We start from the raw sequence: 19,354 nt of genomic DNA on the forward strand, positions 1-19,354 counted from the left end.
CCTGAGAAGACAAACATCACTGAGCTAATGTGAACAGGCAGACTGTTTATTTGTTTTACAATATTATCTTGGTTACATTCGTATATAAACTTTTAAGATTTTCTTACAGAATGACAGTGATGTTTTGTCAGATTGCATACCTAGAAAATTAAAAGGAATGCATGCATCCAAACTTGAACAGCATTAAAAGGAGCAACTTTTTATAACAAGTAGAAATCCACAACTGTGAGCTCTGCTCAGCCTCATTGTGCTCATCAGTCAAGGAAGGAATATTAGAGAGGGACTCCCTCTAACAACACTTAGCAGAGGGGAGAAAATGCAATAGCTAAACCCATGATGTGGCATTTTAATGCTTTCGATGCAAGCGGATGATTTTCAGCATCAAATTTCAGCAGTTTCCTACGATTAACATACACGTTTGTTTTCATGAGTTCTGATGTTATCATGAGGCACAACAAACACAATAATAAAAAAGCACAACTGTTTTGAAATGGATACAGGAAAGACAACCTTTTAAAAGGTAGTGGAAAGTGCACTTAGTGGGTCTGCCCAGCACAGACCCTGTCCAGACAAACACCAACAATTCCCACCAAAATTATAGCTTGAAGTGTAAGACCACATCTAACAAACGCCTTCCAAATGACCTCCAGCTCGCTAATGACAACAACGCAGCATCATCTCCCACTGTCTCAAAGCTTTTTGTGGACTGCTTGTGGACAGGGCCAAGTCCCAGCTGCATGGAACAACAAACATCTACTGCTGCCCATTCCCCCTACATTTTAGCCTGGAATGTGCACACAGTGTTTCCCCAGTACCTACAAATGAAACACTCCAGAGCCTCATCATGACAGGAAATGTGGTACAATGATTCCTCGCCAACTTTTGGCCAAGGTGGAAACCATAACTCTCAATTAAATGTTAAAAATGTTGGGTATTCACAATAACAACAAAAAATCTTGATGCCAAAATCAACACTAATTTCTACCAATTTATGGTATAAACTAAACAAAAAAACATCTTTGCTAAAATTAGTTTTTACTGGCCGAGTAGAAATAACACTGGAATCTAGAATCAAGTCAGCAAACGTTTTTCACTCGAGGACCCAGGTGTTAATTCAGATCAGATTATTTACGTACACACATTAGGGGCCAGGTGCAGGGACCGGGAGCACAGCCGTAATCTACATGGTAGGGCTCTGATGACCGACCATTGGCGTCTACAGCATTTTGACCGGAAGAAATGTCACATGCCAATGATTTGTCTCCACGATGAGGCGGAAGCTCTGGACTCATGATAGTGCGCATGGCTTCAAAAAACATCAAAAAGAACACTGTCCTTGATCTCAAATACAAAAAATAAACATGACTACATGGTTAACATATGAAAAATACTAGATGTGTCAACAGAAACGAGGGAAATGTAGAAAAGGTAAAGAAAAAAAGGCATTTTAAGATTATGTTAAAGATGAGAAATGGTGACGATAAAGGATGATAGGTGACAAAGGAGGTGGTTTTGGTATGACAGAAGGAGAGACAGAGAGAGAGACAGAGAGAGAGAGAGAGAGAGAGAGATAAAGAATATGGGTGAGGAAAAGAGATCTCTGTATTGTAGATGTCCTGACAGTTGAAAGTCCTCTTGGTTTTCACACCTCTGGGACAGAATGATCCATGGCTGACCGCAGGAGACCACTTGACATCCTGGGAAGAAGGGGTTGAAAAATCACATTCATAAATCCATCAGTGAATAGCATTTAAAGGGTAACGTTAGTATTTCTCAACTTGGACCTTATTTTCCCATTTTCTTTTTCTAGGTGACTCATGAGGACAGATAAATATTCCGCCCTGACATTGACAATCTTTGAGATAACACTAAGCTCCACTTTCTGTACTCCAACATGACAAACTGTGATAACACCGGTGTCCCGTGACAGTCCTCTCTCTGACTCATGTTTCCACCGCTGCCAAGTCGCATGAAACGATAAGAAACAGAATCAAATTGTATTTCTCTGTAGGGTCCTTTATTTAAAGTTGTCAGACATTTCTAAATAACATTCGGATCCCATCAGTGTCAAAACAAACACTTTTAGGGGACGTTAATTGCTTGATATGATTACATTGCAGCTTGTTTTTGCTGCTGCCATCTGCAGCATACTCCCTCAATACTGGACCGGTTTCAAAAATTGTTGTAAGTTTAGTTGGTTCTAGACCAAGGAATAAAGTGATGCTTTGTTGACTTTTAGTCAAGGTTCACTTTGTGTTCGCATTGACTGTTTACTACCAAACCGATGAGAGTAAACATGACATCATATAAACCAACAAGTAGTGTTGAAAAACCAGTCTAACAACCATTTGTTGAAGGTCTCCCTCTTTTATCGGAATCTGACGCATTTTTACTCTGTCTTGTTTTTGTCGGTCTGAGACAAAAATAACTTGGGATTTTATTTCAAGACTGGTCTAGACCAGAACTACAGAGATATTACTAAATTGTCTGTGCATTGTCCAATTTATTTGTTAACAGCATTACTGTGCTCATAAAAGACAGAGAAAATGTAAGTGAAGGAAGAGGACTTTTTGTTTTCTGTGGGTATTTTTTATGAGAATGGGCATTGACTTGGTCTCATCTCTTAAAAATATTGCTCTTACCTCTTAATCATGTGTTCATATATGAACTTGGGCATGATGGTGATGGTCATCGCGGTGGGAGAGGTGGTCAGAATGTCCTTGATCTGAGAGTCCTGGAATGTTCACACAGGAACAGCAATACGTAAAGATCCATGAATTACCATCACATTATAGCTTTATTAACCCCTGTGTCACACTAGGGACATTGTTTTAATGCATATAACCATGGTGTGAGGGATTTCTATTTGTTTGTTTTTTATTGTTGTTATTATTTTGAAGTTCAACCTCAGCTCCTATAGAAAGTCAATAATTACCCATGTAATAAATAATACAGAGTACAGACACTTGAATGTCATCATTTAAAGCCATTTCAACAGAATTTCTGATCCCACATGACAGCCTACATTCATGCATTCTATTATATCAGACTTTCAATCCTGAGCAGTCTTTTTTCAGTTGTTCCCAGTGAAGAGAGAACGCCAACTCTGTGTGCTTCTAGTCTATCTGGAGATTTATTTTTCAGACAGAATCTGTCATAACAAAGACCAGATCGGCTGGACGGACACTACATGTTGCTGGTGAGCTAAGTGCTTTTATTGCAGTATGCATTGTTACTGCTGTCAGGTTGAGTTCCATACAGTATGAGGGCAAAGGGGGATGCTAGTCCATCATAAAACGAAGGTTACAGTGATAATATCGTTTTTGTTGCAGGCATTGGTGCAGCTTTTATTAAGGGATGCATAAGGATGAAAGGTTGAGGCCAAGAACACAATCAAAGCTGTCATCACAGGGCAGGATGAAGCTACATACCTACCAGACAAAAACATTGGACTAAAAGCAAACTATGGCTACATTACTGATACAAACTGAACACCGTTGCAATCCACTTCACAGACTTTATACAGACTTGGAAGCTGGTGAATGCTGCACTTACTTAGAAACGCGTCTCGCTCCTGCGTTACGCAACATTCTGCAAGTATGCAAGCAGCCCGATATAAAATTAAAGTTATCCCACAAAGCATTCTAGGAACATGGCATCATGCATGAGTATTTGATGAAAAGACTCAGATATACAAACCTTTAGTCCAATAATGTTTTGTCCATTAATTTCGCAGATGTAATGATCAGTCAGCAGGCCATTGCGGGCAGCAGAGGCATCCTTGACCAGTGAGGTGATTTTACCAGACTTGTAGATGAAGCCGACGTGGCCAGAGCTGTCTTTGTGCATGGTGACGGTGCGTTGAAATGGCCTTAAGACACACACACACAGAGAAAGAAGGAATTAGGAATCCACTGGTCTACAGTTTCATTATAAAGGATCCTTCTAAAAATGACAACGTACCACTATATTTGTAAATTCAGAATATATATAAAAAAAACTCAAGATAACACAAGACTATTAGAAGGAGCAGGACAGTGCAAACAATGAAGTAGCCAGCAGATGGAGCCAAACTTTCTGCTTCTAATGAGATACTTAAAAACTGCAGAGCAGCATTGTGACTGTATGTGTGAAACATTACAGTCTGGTATTAACAGGTAAACCTCACCTGTCCCTGACCACAAGCTCAATGCGGGTCTCGGCCGCAGCCTTCAAGGCCTTGTGGGCCTTGTCTACGCTCCAGCCGGCACAGTTCTGCCCGTTGATCTGAAGGACCTGGTCCCCAAAACGCAACCCGGCCAGAGCCGCAGGGGAGTTAGCCTGGACCAGCTGGATAAACACTCCCTGAGAGTGGACAGAGGAAACAGGGAAAAGAGTCAAATGAGACCAAGGAATCGATGAAGAGAGAAGAGGCAGAAGACAGACAGACAAACAAAAAGATGTTGTGTCATTTGATTACCACATTGATCACCAATACATTGTATCTTATCTTTTTGCAGTCTTTTCAAAAGGTTTCCAACTGTATTAGTGTAGCTCAACACACTGAATAATTAACTACGTTAAACACACACAAGCTGGCCACACACAAGCTGGATGCTTTTTCTTTGTTATTCTTACAGCACATGAATTCTTCATCGCTTTTAGCACTGATAAAAAAACATCATCCAGTCCCTGTTTTTATTGCCAAATTATGTGTCCTAGTAATAATTTCCTAGAGATATATCATTATAATAAAAAAAACTCTTGGATCGCTTTAAGGCACACATGATCTGAGTCACCAGACTACAGTAGGTGATGTGTAAACATAGTTACAGTCATAGTTTCTACTGTGTTTATTCTGGTGTAGTACCATGACACTCCCCTGTGCATACTAATGTTATATTTATCACTATGTACCAATGAACTGCCATAGAACCAGCCCAACTACTTTATTTTATGCATCGTTCATTTGCTGTGGTAATCTAAAAGATAAAGGTAAATGAATGTGGAAGCAGTAGAACGCCTTTCCTGTGAAACAACTCCAGGAAAACTAAATGTACTTTGAGAAGGATAGAAACATGTCGCCACTGTAATGTATTTTCTCACAGAAAGAGTGGATTTATTCACCATCTGCTACATTGTAATACCATTAGGAAGGGATGTCATTTGTTGATGTGTTATTTGTTTTGAAATGCAGAAGGATTACATAGATTCAAATAAATAAGTATCCCTATAAATAACTCCAAATAGTGGTTGACTAATTGGGGGGATTTACAATAGTATTTGTGAAACCCTTAGTGATGAATATGCCGGATGATGATGTTCTTAATAGAGAGTAAAACATGTTTCATCCAGATCTTATGAGGAGAAGAAGTGATCCGTATGTGGTCAAAGGAGTGTTAATGACAGCTGAATATTTCATGCGAGAGCAGGTGCTTGTCAAAGAGTCAGAGATGCTGACTCACGTTGTCGATGGCCCTGAGCCGGAGTCCGACCTTCCTGTCCTGGTCCTTACAGAGGATAATCTCCCGCAGCCCTGGGCGGATCTCTGCCCTCCTGACACCGACGTCGGCCCCCGTTACCGGCCGCACCATCCCCCCGACACCTGAGAGGGAGGGCACTGCCACTTGCTGAAGAGGGGGAGGGGGGAGGCAGACAGTATGGAAGGTGAGGAAAGTAAAAGAGGTGGGTTGAGCAAGAACAAGATGGAAATTGAGTGGGGGTGAGACAGAGGCGCGAGAACGAAAGGATTAAAGAGGCATGTTACATTAAAATTCAGCTGGAGATAAAAGAGAACGCTGCATCAAATAGAGGCACGTGGGAGGATTCAATTTCATCTCCTCCTCCACCAGTGAATGAGATCAGGAATGCTTTATGCGCTGCTTTTAGAAACTTCATCATTAATATGATCTGCACTGACATGGAAGAAACTAAATACATCAGAAAAATAATGGTATATATCAGCAAATGTCAGAGGACATAGATAGTTCAATGCCAGCTGACAAGCGAGGGTGCTGTGAGAGCGTTGATATCTGCCGGATCCACAAGTACACAGACACGCACACGAATGGAGAGGAGTGAAGAGCTCACACCATCCCACACTCTGCTCCAGGCCTGGTGAGTCACTAAGCAATGTGGATCTCCAGGAACAGAACACTGTTGTGGTCTGATAGAGCTACAGCTCATTTCATCTCCTTCAAAACAGGTTTTATCCAGCGAGGGCTGAGAGGCTTAAGTGAGAGGCTTTTAAGTGACCTGAAATCTATGATGTAAATTTATATAATTTTATTTGTCCTTCGGATTTAAATTCTACGAGCAATGGATCGAATGAAGACACACATTTTCGATTGCATATGTGGAAAAATACTGTAAGAAGCCTTTAGTGTCTCCAGCAAGAGCTGTGCGAAGTCTGATAAACTGACTCAAGTGATGTAAAAAAAAATTGACATACAGGAACACTTACATTGTCAGCCACAGGCACCAAGGCCAGGTTCCTCTGGACTTCATCACTGTTGAGGGCCAGACCCATGTAGTCTCCCAGCTCCTCTAAGTTCGGGTACAAGCCTGGGAGAATGGAGAGAGGGGTAGGAGGAGAGAAGTCACGGTGGGTGAAAAAATGAGCCCAAGAAAGATGGAGGGAGTGAGAGACAGGTGGTTGGTAGGAGAAAAAGACCAGAGGAGAGTTCATGTGAACGGGCCGATGCATTGACAGACAGACGCCCCAAAAACATAATGCCTCCAACCACGGCTGTCCTTAACAGAGGCAAAAAAATAATCAAATGTTACATATAGGGTTATATATTGAAGTTCCCTACCAAGGCTTTCTATTAGCATTAGGCACACCTTAAGCGTCTTTAAGCTGATCTTATTCCTTGCTACACTGTATATTCATATACTATACTATACTAATATATTTGCTATCACTCACCAACACTGCAGCTTTTACTCACATGGATTATTTATTACTAATTTTTTATCTCCAAATTAATGTAGGACTTCTCAACAGAGATTTTGCTAGCTAACGTTAGCTAAACAAAAAGCAAACGCAAATTTAGTTCATTGACAAACAAAGTAAGAACTAGCGGTCCAGATTAGCACCGCCTCCCAACAATCATAGGAAACATTATAGACAGAGCTGGCTGACATTCACCTCCAGAATGTTAAGGGTGCAACGGATCACATCGGATCAGCAGAAGAAAAGAAAGGAATAAATATCATTTTTAGAGATGCCCCAATGCCTTCAATGGGGGGTTAGTTGTTGTTAACAAAAGGTGCTATAGTGGTGGCTGGGGCTCATCAGAAGGTCGTCGACTAATGAGACAGTTTTATCCCCGACTCCTCCAGAGCAGTCCCAGTCCTTTGGCAAGTACCGAACCCCAAATTGAGTGTGTGAATGAACATTTAGATTAGATCCTGATGGGCAGGTTGGCACCTCGTATGACTGTCCCTTCCTTCTTTTATAGGTTCCCTGGTTTGGACAGTATGTACCTGTCTCTCCTCCTTCTGGCCTTCCTGCATGACATTCTGGCCTTTCTGCATCACATTCCTGGCAACAAGAGCCTGTAGTGGCCCTTTGAGCAGAGCAGTGATGACTGCATTTACCCTGGCAGCGACTAGGAAAGCACATGTAATGAAGGTAGTCAAAGGAAGGAAAATAAGCATCAGCTAAATCAGACGGGGACTGCAAAGTGACATACCGGTACATGACTATGCATGCTAGACAGTTAGAACTGACTCCCCTTTTACATTGTTCTGATGTGCTTGGAAAGAACTTTGGAGTCTTTGTGTAGAGTGCCAAGAAGAACAGCATTTGGATACTTTTCCTTTGTATTACACCAGCAACAAGGAAGCCCTTTTATTTTGTGTCCATTTTTAACTTCAGTCCTGATTATAACACCTAATTATTAATTCATTTATAGAAGGTTAACCCTTTAAATGCCAGTTTTTGTGATGATACCACTCATTCATAAAATCATTCATAACAATTGAAATGTTCTCAATATAATAAAGACTGTGGGCAAAATAATTGTTTGATTATGCCAGTCTGGGATAGGTCAATGATTAGCACCAACATTGTTTTTGATGGATTATAACTTTTTGTGAAATATATTTAAACAAAGACCTCTTGTGGACAAAAGTGTCCACATGAAATACAACCATAACATACTTGTATGTAAATTTTTTTCCTAAGGAAAAAAAGTGTCTGATTTAGTGTCTATATTTATAATTAAAGTGTCTAGTGTATGAAGGGCACAGAGGCAGAATGGGGGGACAGAGGTAGCCGGCCGTTGCAGTGTTTCATGAGCATGCCAGCATTAAAGCTGTAAATGAGGAGTTTTGTTGTGCTGGATCTTCCTTTTTGCTGCAGTTGTTGGTTCATGAAAGAACAATGGCAGGTCTTACGGCAGTATTGTGGAATCTATGTGTGAAAGGGAATCAATACTCATATCAATATTGTGTGTGTACGTTTCAACAACAATGACTCACTGTACCAATGATTGAGCCACATGGAGTCTAAAGTCAACATGTTTTTCTACATCACTTAACTACATACACACTCCACCCAAACACTCAGAAATCACCCACTGCACCAGTACAGGTGACAGCTCTGGTCATGGGACAGAAAATAGGGAGAGAACGCCTACACATTGTTGGACAAACATGGAAAAGCACAAATGACAGAGATCATGATTCATTCTGTACTCCCCCACTAGGCCCTAAAAACGAAATGGGTTTCATAATTTGAGAAAACATTTTTCTTGTGTTCTCCTCTATTATCACCGTCTTTCATTGACCTCACCCACACACACCTGCTCCACATCTACCCACATGGGCAAATCAGTGAACGCTGGGATGAATTTATCATGAGCAACAGTATTTAGGAATCAGCCCTGGCTTCAAACCTCTCTTTCCAAATAAGTCAGGTCTCATTACAGAAACTTCTAAAAGGTGCTATTCAATCTCATCACAGTGAAGAATAACATTTCAGATTTTTGCAATTACAGAAACATGCTTCCTGACTGCATTTAGGAAAAGAATGTACGAATTTAGCAATTCAGAACCGTCCTCATTTAGGGATTTGCCAAGTTTGGAATCCGAAATAAGGACTTGTCCTTGAGTCAAAATAACTGCCAAAAAAATAGTAGGTCTGTATGGCAATGACATAGATGATGATGGGGAACCACATCAACTCTGAAATATAATGACTAAAAGGCTACTCAAACCACACAATACTTTAAATTTCAGACTATGTATTTAATGGGTATATATACTATACCTACTGTCAAGATCTCTCTCTCTCTCTGTCTCTATATCAATATAGTTTGTAGGCGAACTCTGGAAGTTAGCGTCTCACTGGTTCCCTTGCAAAAAAACCCAGAAACAATAGGATTTTGAATATTGCAGAAAACAAGCTCTGATCATGCTATGCAATTGGTGGATTCCTCTAGTTTTAACAGCAGAGGCATAACACCGATCTGGTGGCGCTATATCATAATCAGCTGTCAACCGGGAAAGGCACTGCCAACACTGTAAAAGAGGAAGAAAAGAGGCCTCTGGTTTTGGTTAGACCGCAGCACAGCTGGAGGCAGTCGTATAAATGCTGAGTGTCACTGACTGAATGAGTAATGAAATTACACCATATGATATCACACATTCAAACTTTCTGCTGGTAGCGTCTTTGCCAGCACAGCAAAAAAGAGACATTAAAGAAAAGAAACCAGTCCATGATTGATGTGAAACGTAGAAATCCAACCTGTTTTAACAATATATCATCAGCTTGCATTTAAGAACATTTGAACCTGAATGCCAATGTGCATCTGTTTTACACCTATTTAAAGAAAACCTCAACAGGAAGAAAAAAGGTTGTGTTGTTGAGGTTGAGACGCAATTTACAGCATATCTGGCGAGGCTGTGGTTCAGTGTTGATGTCAATCAGTCCTTGTTCACTTCACTCTCTGTTTCTCCTCCCATCGCTCCTCTTGCTCACTCCCCTGGGTCTCTCCCTCCTCCCTCTATCCATCCTTTTCAAATCAACTCCTCCTCTCTCTTTCTCCCATCATGCCGTGTCCCAGCACAACTGCTAGAGCTAGTCTCCATGGTGACCCATAGCTAGCTCTGCTGAGGTAAAAACAAAAGACCAAAAGCCCACAGGACTTTGCATCCAAACAGAGAAAAGAGAAACTGAATGAGTGGGAGAATGGGAAAAGGGGGAGAAGTGAGACAAAATAAGTAGAAGAGTTGTGTACTGTAATCTCAAACAGGAATCCTTGTCATGTGTTCTTTCACACAAATGTAGAAAAAAAAGGTCTCCCCCCGAGCAGAATGCAATGAGAGAGAACAAAATAAAGAGTCTCAAACAGATGGAATGAGAGAGAAGTCATAGCCACAGTGGGGGGGGGGCCCATTTACTCCTGTTGTTTTACAAAGACCACATAACTCCTCCTCCAATCCCATTATCTCACTCTACTCGTCTTTATGCATCACTAATACTACGAAGCTGTTCTTCTCCAAAGAATAACACAGGCTCAGAACCACAGACCCCCCGCATAGAATCACCAAGAAATATCCAGCATGAGAAACAAGGGAAAAGAGACGGAGTGAAAAATGCAAAGCAGATACAGACAAAGGTGTTTTGCTTGCAACTTAGATATTGTATTACTGATTTCCTTAATGGTATACATGTTATTAGCACAATAGAGGGATGATATGTGACTCACTTGATCCTGGCATCCCCGCGGTGGCAGGCTGAGGCTGGTAGGTTCCCTCGGTGATGGCTGGCATTGTGGTGGCAGACTGGGCAAACTGGGCCTGGGCCTAGAAATTAATGAAGGCACACCAGTCAATTGGAAGTACTTGGACTTAAAATGGTAAATACTGGATGAAAGGCAGGAGGGGGGAAAAGGAGGAAAGATTGAAGAAGGGTTGTTTAGGAAACATTAATCTTCATTAGAAATGCATGTCCTTTAATAAAACACATTAAGTCTCAAATCCTGAATGAATGGTTTTAAGCATGTGTGAGTTGAGTGTGCCTCAATGCACTTCAAAATGAAACAGTACTCTGGGCCAAAGAAATACAACAACTCGTAATCAGATTAAGTGATTGTGGAATCCTTCTTCCTCCACAACAATGCACCAGAACAATAAAGGATATCTTCAGTGACATGCAAATGTAAATGCTTAATCTGTGAGTTTTTTGATATTTGATTTATTTTCATGTAACTTTCTATTATCTCCAATGAAGTTGGTGGACTCAAAAGAGATGGTGAGAATCATGCAGCGGAGGCCTCTTGGCCAGGTCTCGTCTGGAGACATGAGTTTTAGTCTCCTGCATTGGTCAAGCATCAAAAACACTGCATTTCCCACAATGCTATCGAATTAAATATTTTATTAAATCCGTGTGCCTTATAAATGCTCACTACATTCAAACCATGGAATCATATTTCCTTTTTGCAAACATCTTGCCGACTGCACATATGATCAGGAAGCAATTATCTCCAGATAGAAAACGTCTTAATTGATTCACCCTTACCTTCATAACCTTGTCGACCTTGAGGTCTTCGAGGGATGGATACAGAGACATCCTAAGGAAAAAATACAAGGAGCTGTGAGTGAAAGACCTTGAGAAAGGGAGGATGGAATAGCTATATGAGATAAGAAACCAGCCAGATAAGCAACACCAGACTACTGACTGGGATTACCTTGATGGGATCCATTACCTTCATTCTCCATTAAGCTATATTATATATTAATATTGCTTCAAATGGCTCAGTGAAAGAGTTATCTGCCTAAGTGCCAGGCATTAAATTGCACAGATATAACATATGACAGATAAAGAAAATGGGTCTAAGAGAGAAAGACTTTCTGCTCAGGATGTTGCAACACAAACCACAGTGCAAGATGCTTGACATGCATATGGCAGGGAGCCATTTGGTTCAAGATACATTTCAAATGCATGAATTTCAAATTAATGTCGGCAGACGGTGACGTACAAGTTGCAACAAAACAAACATAATACATGAGTAAACATGAGTGGAGGTTAAAACTTAAAACACCAGGGCTGTCCCCTCTTAGCTGATTAGGGTCATTCCGTGTCATTTCATCAAATTTCTGAAAATCTTCCCACCTGACCATCTCACAATGTCCTGAAAAAATTTGAGTACAAAGATACACTTGTTACTAGGAAAAATCCAAAATATTAAGTCTCTACTCTCAATAGTTTTCTCATGAAACATCATTCAATGAAGGGTAGTTTAGACGGTTTTTGGCATCATGCTCTGAAAAGCCATTTTTAAACAGCAATATCTGGAAAACTATCTCACCTGTGGCCTTCAAAATTTCTACAGTGTATATCTGTTACTAATAGCCTCCAGACATCGAATATCAGGGGTGTAGCTCAATGATAAACTAGTATGGTAGGTACTTAAAATGTGGCTTGTTGAAATAAAGTAGTACATTTGAAGAGTGACTGAGCTCCCATTTTTGCAGATAAAAGACTTCTATCACTTCTGCCTCTATCTCTGGTGTTAGCTTAAACATTCTACAAAATATGGTTTCTCTCAGATGATTAGTTTCACAGATATTAAGGCTCAAAAATGGAAGTTAACACATCTTTGCCCAACTTCAGAGTCATATTCCAAAAAACTGACAACACGTATCAGGTCCAAACTTACTCTTTTTGAAAGATCATATTCTTGTTAAAATCATATTAAAAAATCAGGAGGGTGTTTTGCCTCAATTTGTCGCAGTGATTTTTTAAAATCCTGATATTGGTGGGGTTTTTGTGGCCGTTTTGGTACTGCATGTCTTAATATCCTACAAGTAAACATCACAGGAGGGCATTTCAATTGTGTTTTTTTTACCATTTACCAAAGACTTATATGTGACTAAATACTACTGATAAATTTTGCCTTATGAAAACATTAAATTGTAGCACAGTTGTAGTTATAGAGGCAATAAGTCCTTGGATGTGAGTTGAACATGCTGAAAGCAGCTTTTAATGTCTTAAACCATGAACAAATGAATTGAAGACTGTACATTTTGTCATACTTTAAGTATATAAATTACACAACCAAATCAAATAATAATCTTAATTTGAGCATAACGATTTTACATTACAGTAGAAAAGTCTCCAAAGTTTGATATTGAATAACAGTTTGTCTCTGTGCTCACTATGAGACAATATGTGAGTTGTGTGTATGATCAGAAATGGTGGATAGGAAGTATCAGAGATGTTTCAGATGAAGATGTACTGGTTCAGTTCATGCACCCACATGGCCCTGCCAAGAGTTTCTACTGGCCAAGAATAGAAGACATGTGCAATGTCCCACTGCAGCATAGAACTGCAAGGATAGACGTTCCCTCTACAGAAACTGGGTGCATGTATGCCATCAAAAAAGATGAGCACAATAGAGCAGAGATGTACATTAGACTATTTGTAAAGTCACTGCCAAATTAATGAATGTGACTAAGGAATTGGATCTAAAAGATGAAAAATGTGTGATCCCTCATAGTGAGCATAGAGACAAACTGTTATTCAATATCGCACTTTGGAGACTTTTGTACTGTAATGTAAAATATTTATGCTCAAATTAAGATTATTATTTGATTTGGTTGTGTAATGTATGTACTTAAAGTATGACAAAATGTACAGTCTTCATTATTTTGCTATGTTTGTTCATGGTTTAAGACCTTAAAAGCTGCTTTCACCATGTTTAACTCACATTCAAGGACGTATTGCCTCTGTAACTACAACTGTGATCCATTTTAATGTTTTCGTGAGGCTAAATTTATCAGTAGCATTTAGTCACATGTAAGTCTTTGGTAAATGATAAAAAGCACAATTGAATTGCCCTCCTGTGATGTTTACAAGTAGGCCGTTAGGACATGCAGTACCAAAACCAGCCACAAAAACCCCACCAATATCAGGATTTTAAAAAATCACTGCGACAAATTGAGGCAAAACACCCTCCCGATTTTTTAATATGATTTTAACAAGAATATGATCTTTAAAAAAAAGTAAGTTTGGACCTGATACATGTTGTCAGTTTTTTGGAATATGACTCTGAAGTTGGGCAAAGATGTGTTTACTTCCATTTTTGAGCCTTAATATCTGTGAAACTAATAATCTGAGAGAAACCATATTTTGTAGAATGTTTAAGCTAACACCAGAGATAGAGGGAGAAGTGATAGAAGTCTTTTATCTGCAAAAATGGGAGCTCAGCCATCCTTCAAATGTACTACTTTATTTCAACAAGCCCCTTTTTAAGTACCTACCATACTAGGTTATCATTGAGCTACACCCCTGATATTCCATGTCTGGAGGCGTTTAGTAACAGATATACACTGTAGAAATTTTGAAGGCCACAGGTGAGATAGTTTTCTAGATATTGCCGTTTAAAAATGGCTTTTCAGAGCATGATGCCAAAAACCGTCTAAACTACCCTTCATTGAATGATGTTTCATGAGAAAACTATTGAAAGTAGAGACCTAATATTTTGGATTTGTCCTATTAACAAGTGTGTCTTTGTACTTGAATTTTTTCAGGACATTCTGAGATGGTCAGGTGGGAGGCATTTGATGAAATGACACGGAATGACCCATTAGTCAACTAATTATTGTTTTGTTCTTAGTCAAGTAAGATTTCTTTAGTTGATTAGTCATTTTTTATGCCGAATGACTTCTTTCAGAGATTTTAATGAGCGCATATCTGCTAAAGAATCCCTTTGTGGAGAAACTCAGTTTCTGTCCATAAAATCAACAAACAAATTAGTTGGCGAAGAATTTCTTTCGTCAAGGACAGCTCTAAAAAGCACACATGACAGCATAGAAGCCAAGATAATGGCTCTTCAAGAGAACAGCAGCCTGAAGAGAGAAAAGGAAATGAAAGCTAACAATCAGTCAGCTGACTGAGAGATTATGGAAAAGTACAGCAGATCATGCTGAGACACGCAGTGGTGCAATGTCAGGTAATAAACACAAGGTAAGCTAGAGCAGTATTCAGACACAAGGCAATTCAAAATGCTTTACAGGGGCATGATATTTGAGGCTGATTGAAAGCCTTAAGAAAAGTTATATTGCATTTAAAAGACAATAAAAACAATAATTTGTATTCCTGTCTTCCTTTCTTGCCCTCTTGTCCTTCCCTAATCTTCTTTAAATGACCCAGAGATCCATGAGTTGTACTCTATACTCTGCAAATGCCAAATAAAATTATTTGAACTTGAATTTAAAGTATGTACACTTCATTGCATGAAACTTATTTTAATGTAAGGTAAAATTAGGTTAAACTGAGTTGGTGACGTGTCATGACGGGACGAATGAACTGATAAGCACTGAATTTAAAACTTACAATGACAAAGACATATATTCAAAGTGGATTGGTCATGTTGCGGCCAATACACAATCTCACACTCAGATGCTGATATAATTTATTGGATTCCTTAAAATAAAGGGCAAAAATACTCTTATAAAAATGCTCCAGTCACACACACTGACATACTGATTTCTTTCCCATTTTCTTCCCCACACTGTGAGTCACAATCACAAGACTAGTGAAATGATTACTCGGTTATTATTCAATAAGGAACAGGAAAACAATGTGAGGAGGATGACAACCCCCTGACTACAAAAAGCCAAATACCTAATGAGACACAAAAGAAAGCAATATGGAATATCAAGCCATGTGAAAAGATTTCACTTAATTCCCTTTGTACTGATTAACCCTATCACATATAATTTCCACAAAGAGCTAATAAACTATACTGTGTCAAATCAACAATACACACACACTCACGCGCGTTTTGTGAGTACAAAACATCACAAATATGAGTCCACGTTGACGTGGCTTGTGCACAGTGGACGGATATGTGGTCAAACGTTCATTTTGACACGAGCGAGCTGAAAGAAATCTTGGAGTCCCTAAAATAAGCAAATCATTCTGACCACATTACTGCCACTCTTCCAGCCACTCCAGCAACTACTCTACTCTGTTATTCTCAGTCCTCGCAGACAAGACCATCATTGTGTTAGGCGACACAGTAGGGCATTTTAATACCGCCTAGTGTTTGTTTTAGAGCTCTGTTTGTTTGCTTGTTTGCTCGCTTTATATTCCTCCCTCACAAGGCTCTTTCCACTGCAGCCATTTTAACACATCAATGCAGAGCAAACACAGGTGTAATTGATCAAATTAATTATGGTCCCATCCTATATAATGTTTCACAGTCATTCCAGTGAGCCAGCATGCACAGTGCCAGGACCCTGGCCTCTAATCCTTCATCACTTCTGCAGCTGCAGTTCAAATTAAGTGGTAGTGTAATGTCCAATCTGTGAAATGTAAAAATGAAAATGTCCTACATTTGTATACAAACAGGCAAACCTCATAAATGCATTCCTTTGCTGAGAGGAAGAGGCTTCCCATCACTGTTGAGCTTATTGCTAATCGAGCCTGAAAGTATGTCGCTAGCAAAGCAAAAGATTTGGTGGAGACTGGAGAGGAAAGAGAGGGCTAACTTCAGTAAGCTTGAACGAATTGGTTAGATAGAAGAATGCGGTCTTGGCAGCTTATTCCGGTCTATTGACATGGCTGGGAAAGAGACCGAGGGAGGGAGGAAGGAAGGAAGGAGGGAGGACTGACAACGGTAAAAACTAAAACAGGAGGTCTGTGCTGCTCTGAACTGACCCACGCCCTTTCCACCGGTCCAGTTAGACGGGCCGCAGTGTATTATAGGAGTTCAGGCTTAACATAAACTTAATAACAAACCGTTATCCTTTCTGAAAGGCACCGTGGCGTGGACCTAGCTTACTGTATTAACGTTATAACAACACAGACTTAAAGACAACACATAGGGCTGAATTATAATACTAGGCGTTTCTTTCGTATTATAACATTGCGACAAACGTCTCTATGTGTTTTTTTAGAGGGGAACCAGTGGTCTGTTACTATAATACTATAATAGACTGGCTTCCTTAGCGTTACAACATGAAGTGTCGCAAACCGCTGCTAGCTAACGTCACGGTGCATCACTGCACCGTTAAAAGCGAACAGCCCGCTATGGGCTGGTTTAATCGGGCAGACGCTTCTAGAAGCTGTTTAGAACAGATAAAGATATACAGGGATGATATTTGAGCTGAGTCGCCAAGCAGACTGTCTTTGTTCCGACATAAACAACAGGGAAGCAAAGAGCTAGCCGTATCATTAGCTTGTTAGGTACAGGAAACCTCAGACGTGTCGTCAACAGTTACCGCTAGTTCGGTAGAGTCTCACCTTCAATGACTTGGTTGTAAAATCAGTCTCAGACAGCAGAAAACTCCTTTATTTTTCTCAGTTGTTCCTCTCTGGGTCGCTCTGGCTCTTCTTCTTCGTCGTGCTGGAGGGGAATTCTGGAAAGTGATGTCACTGCTGGCTTCCTGGTCGTGCAAACCACGTCAATCACATCGTTGACGTATAGGCCACGCCCCGCGTCGGTCACATGAACTTTGAATCGCTGTGACTGTTATACAAGAAACGGACCCCATGGCCAAATCTCAACGTGGTGCCCCTTAAGGCGACCCGAACCCTCGGGGAATTAACGGGCGTCTCCTGGTAAATGGTTGAGTGAGAAGCTGCTCAGGCTTGAAATGCTTTAAATGCAAAGAGACAGCATGTGATATGTCACGTTACTTTGGTGACACAAAACAATGTTATCTAAAAATCATGTGTTGTTTTTTTCTTTTACTTCCTGATTTGAATGTCTTCCAGGCTCTTATCATCCCAGACGAGACGTAATTGTCAAATAAACTATTTACTTGTTTTAGTTAAATAGCTAAGCAGAATTAAAATAAAGCCAGTTCATATGGCTTTACAAGACAAAATATGGTAACGACAACCAAGATGATCACATGCCAAATAAATCTAATTAAAAGCCCAACATACCGTATTGTTTATCCTCCTTCAATAGCTTTTCATACATCTCTATTGTTTTATATACTTTATTCAGCATGAATTACCCTTCAAATTGTTCCTGAAAACAAAATGCATGTCATGATGAGAAAACATTGTAGCACCATCTCTCAACCAAGGATGATAGCATTACAATAGATACACTCTTAAAACCACATACCCCCACAGTATAAACTGAGTGTGATAAAACCAAGACCAGGAAAATATTTAATTTGAATCCCCACACAGCAGGTGGCAACCTCCTGTTCTGAAAAGTGAAGCCAAGCTGAAGTGCCTTAAGCTTGCGTTCTCTTTACTGGCCATCAGGGGGCGATTCCTCTGGTTGAAAAAAAGAAGTCTGATAGCGTGGAAGTCTAGGAAACAAGACCAGTGACATTATGACATGGAGTCCAGAGGACAGACCAGAACAGTGCTGGCTGAACAACCAGTACACTTGGTTGTTTAGGTGAACGAACACCGAGGTATTTGTAAACCCCAAAGCTGTCAATGTCCAGGATTATGACTGGTTTAATCAACCAGGTGATCTGGGTTCACACCCAATACCAGATAGAGCCAGGTACAGTAAGGGTGCCACTCTACTGCTTGTGTTCTTCAGATCCACCAGTCACTCCACACGGTATGCGTGTGTGTGTGTGTGTGTGTGTGTGTGTGTGTGCTTCATAACTCGTGACTATGCACAGGGGCGCATCATAACTACCATACACAACAGAGCAGATGAGCTTTTGCTCTCAATAAACAGTGGAGGAAGACTTGGATATGTAGAGGTAGTGCCACAGTGTAAATAAAAAAAAGCTCTGCACAAAATAAAAAAAACTGAAATATTATGAGTAAAACATATTTAAAGTATCAAAAACTAAAAGTGCTCATCTTGCAGAATGACCCATGGGGTATTTGCATCATCAAAATAATAGTACTAATGATGTCAAGATAATGAGGGAGATATGGAGAAGTGAACCTGATGCCAAGGTGTGGTCAGTAGCATTTGAATCTGCTAATAAAATATTTATACATTATAGACTCGGAAAGTTAACCAGTACAGAATATGACACAGCACAATCCTCACTTCTAACAAAATGAATCCCCAGAAGTCTACCCTCTGTGTGAAGTGTAGAAATTAAGTAGGAATGTATTATCATTGAATCTGGCAATGTGACTTTATTTCCAGGTAATGAAAGGAAAAAATAAGATAGAACCAGGTTTATTCCTCCTGAATATGAAGTAGACCTGCGGACCCGTTCCCTTCATCTGCTAAAGCTTTGCTTCTAGCAAGACAATGCTTTCTGTTCCAGTGGATCAAGGAGAAACCTCCCGCTGTCACACAGTGGTATAAAGCTTTTCTATTTTTTTCTATAGAACACTTCAGTGCTACACTAAAGGGCAAAGCTCTTTTATGATATTATTTACAACCCTTCTCTGATTATCTTCCTGGGGGTCTTG

General features: G+C 40.0%; 1 protein-coding gene across 1 annotated transcript; it reads right to left on the minus strand.

Annotated features, from left to right (window-relative positions):
• Nucleotides 1–32: 32 nt before the first annotated feature.
• sdcbp2 (syndecan binding protein (syntenin) 2) lies at nucleotides 33–17,392 on the minus strand. Its single transcript, XM_084015196.1, has 9 exons — nucleotides 17,243–17,392; nucleotides 11,510–11,561; nucleotides 10,698–10,794; nucleotides 6,443–6,543; nucleotides 5,445–5,609; nucleotides 4,169–4,344; nucleotides 3,700–3,871; nucleotides 2,643–2,734; nucleotides 33–1,697 (listed from the first exon to the last, which is right to left on the minus strand). The coding sequence occupies exons 2-9, from the start codon at nucleotides 11,558–11,560 to the stop codon at nucleotides 1,643–1,645; spliced, it is 909 nt and encodes a 302-aa protein (XP_083871322.1). The 5' UTR covers nucleotide 11,561; nucleotides 17,243–17,392; the 3' UTR covers nucleotides 33–1,642.
• Between the last annotated feature and the right edge of the window lie 1,962 nt (nucleotides 17,393–19,354).

Source organism: Eutrigla gurnardus (genome assembly GCF_963514095.1).
Source record: "Eutrigla gurnardus genome assembly, chromosome: 8".
Taxonomy (NCBI): Eukaryota; Metazoa; Chordata; class Actinopteri; order Perciformes; family Triglidae; genus Eutrigla; species Eutrigla gurnardus.

What these genes read in the sequence shown, in the direction of transcription:
- sdcbp2 (XM_084015196.1), bottom strand. Translation starts at nt 11,560, where the DNA reads ATGTCTCTGTATCCATCCCTCGAAGACCTCAAGGTCGACAAGGTTATG. An exon ending in TGGTGCCTGTGGCTGACAAT is followed by an intron (nt 5,610 to 6,442) that starts GTAAGTGTTCCT and finishes CCCCCTCTTCAG; the next exon opens with CAAGTGGCAGTGCCCTCCCT. An exon ending in GGCTCAGGGCCATCGACAAC is followed by an intron (nt 4,345 to 5,444) that starts GTGAGTCAGCAT and finishes GTCCACTCTCAG; the next exon opens with GGAGTGTTTATCCAGCTGGT.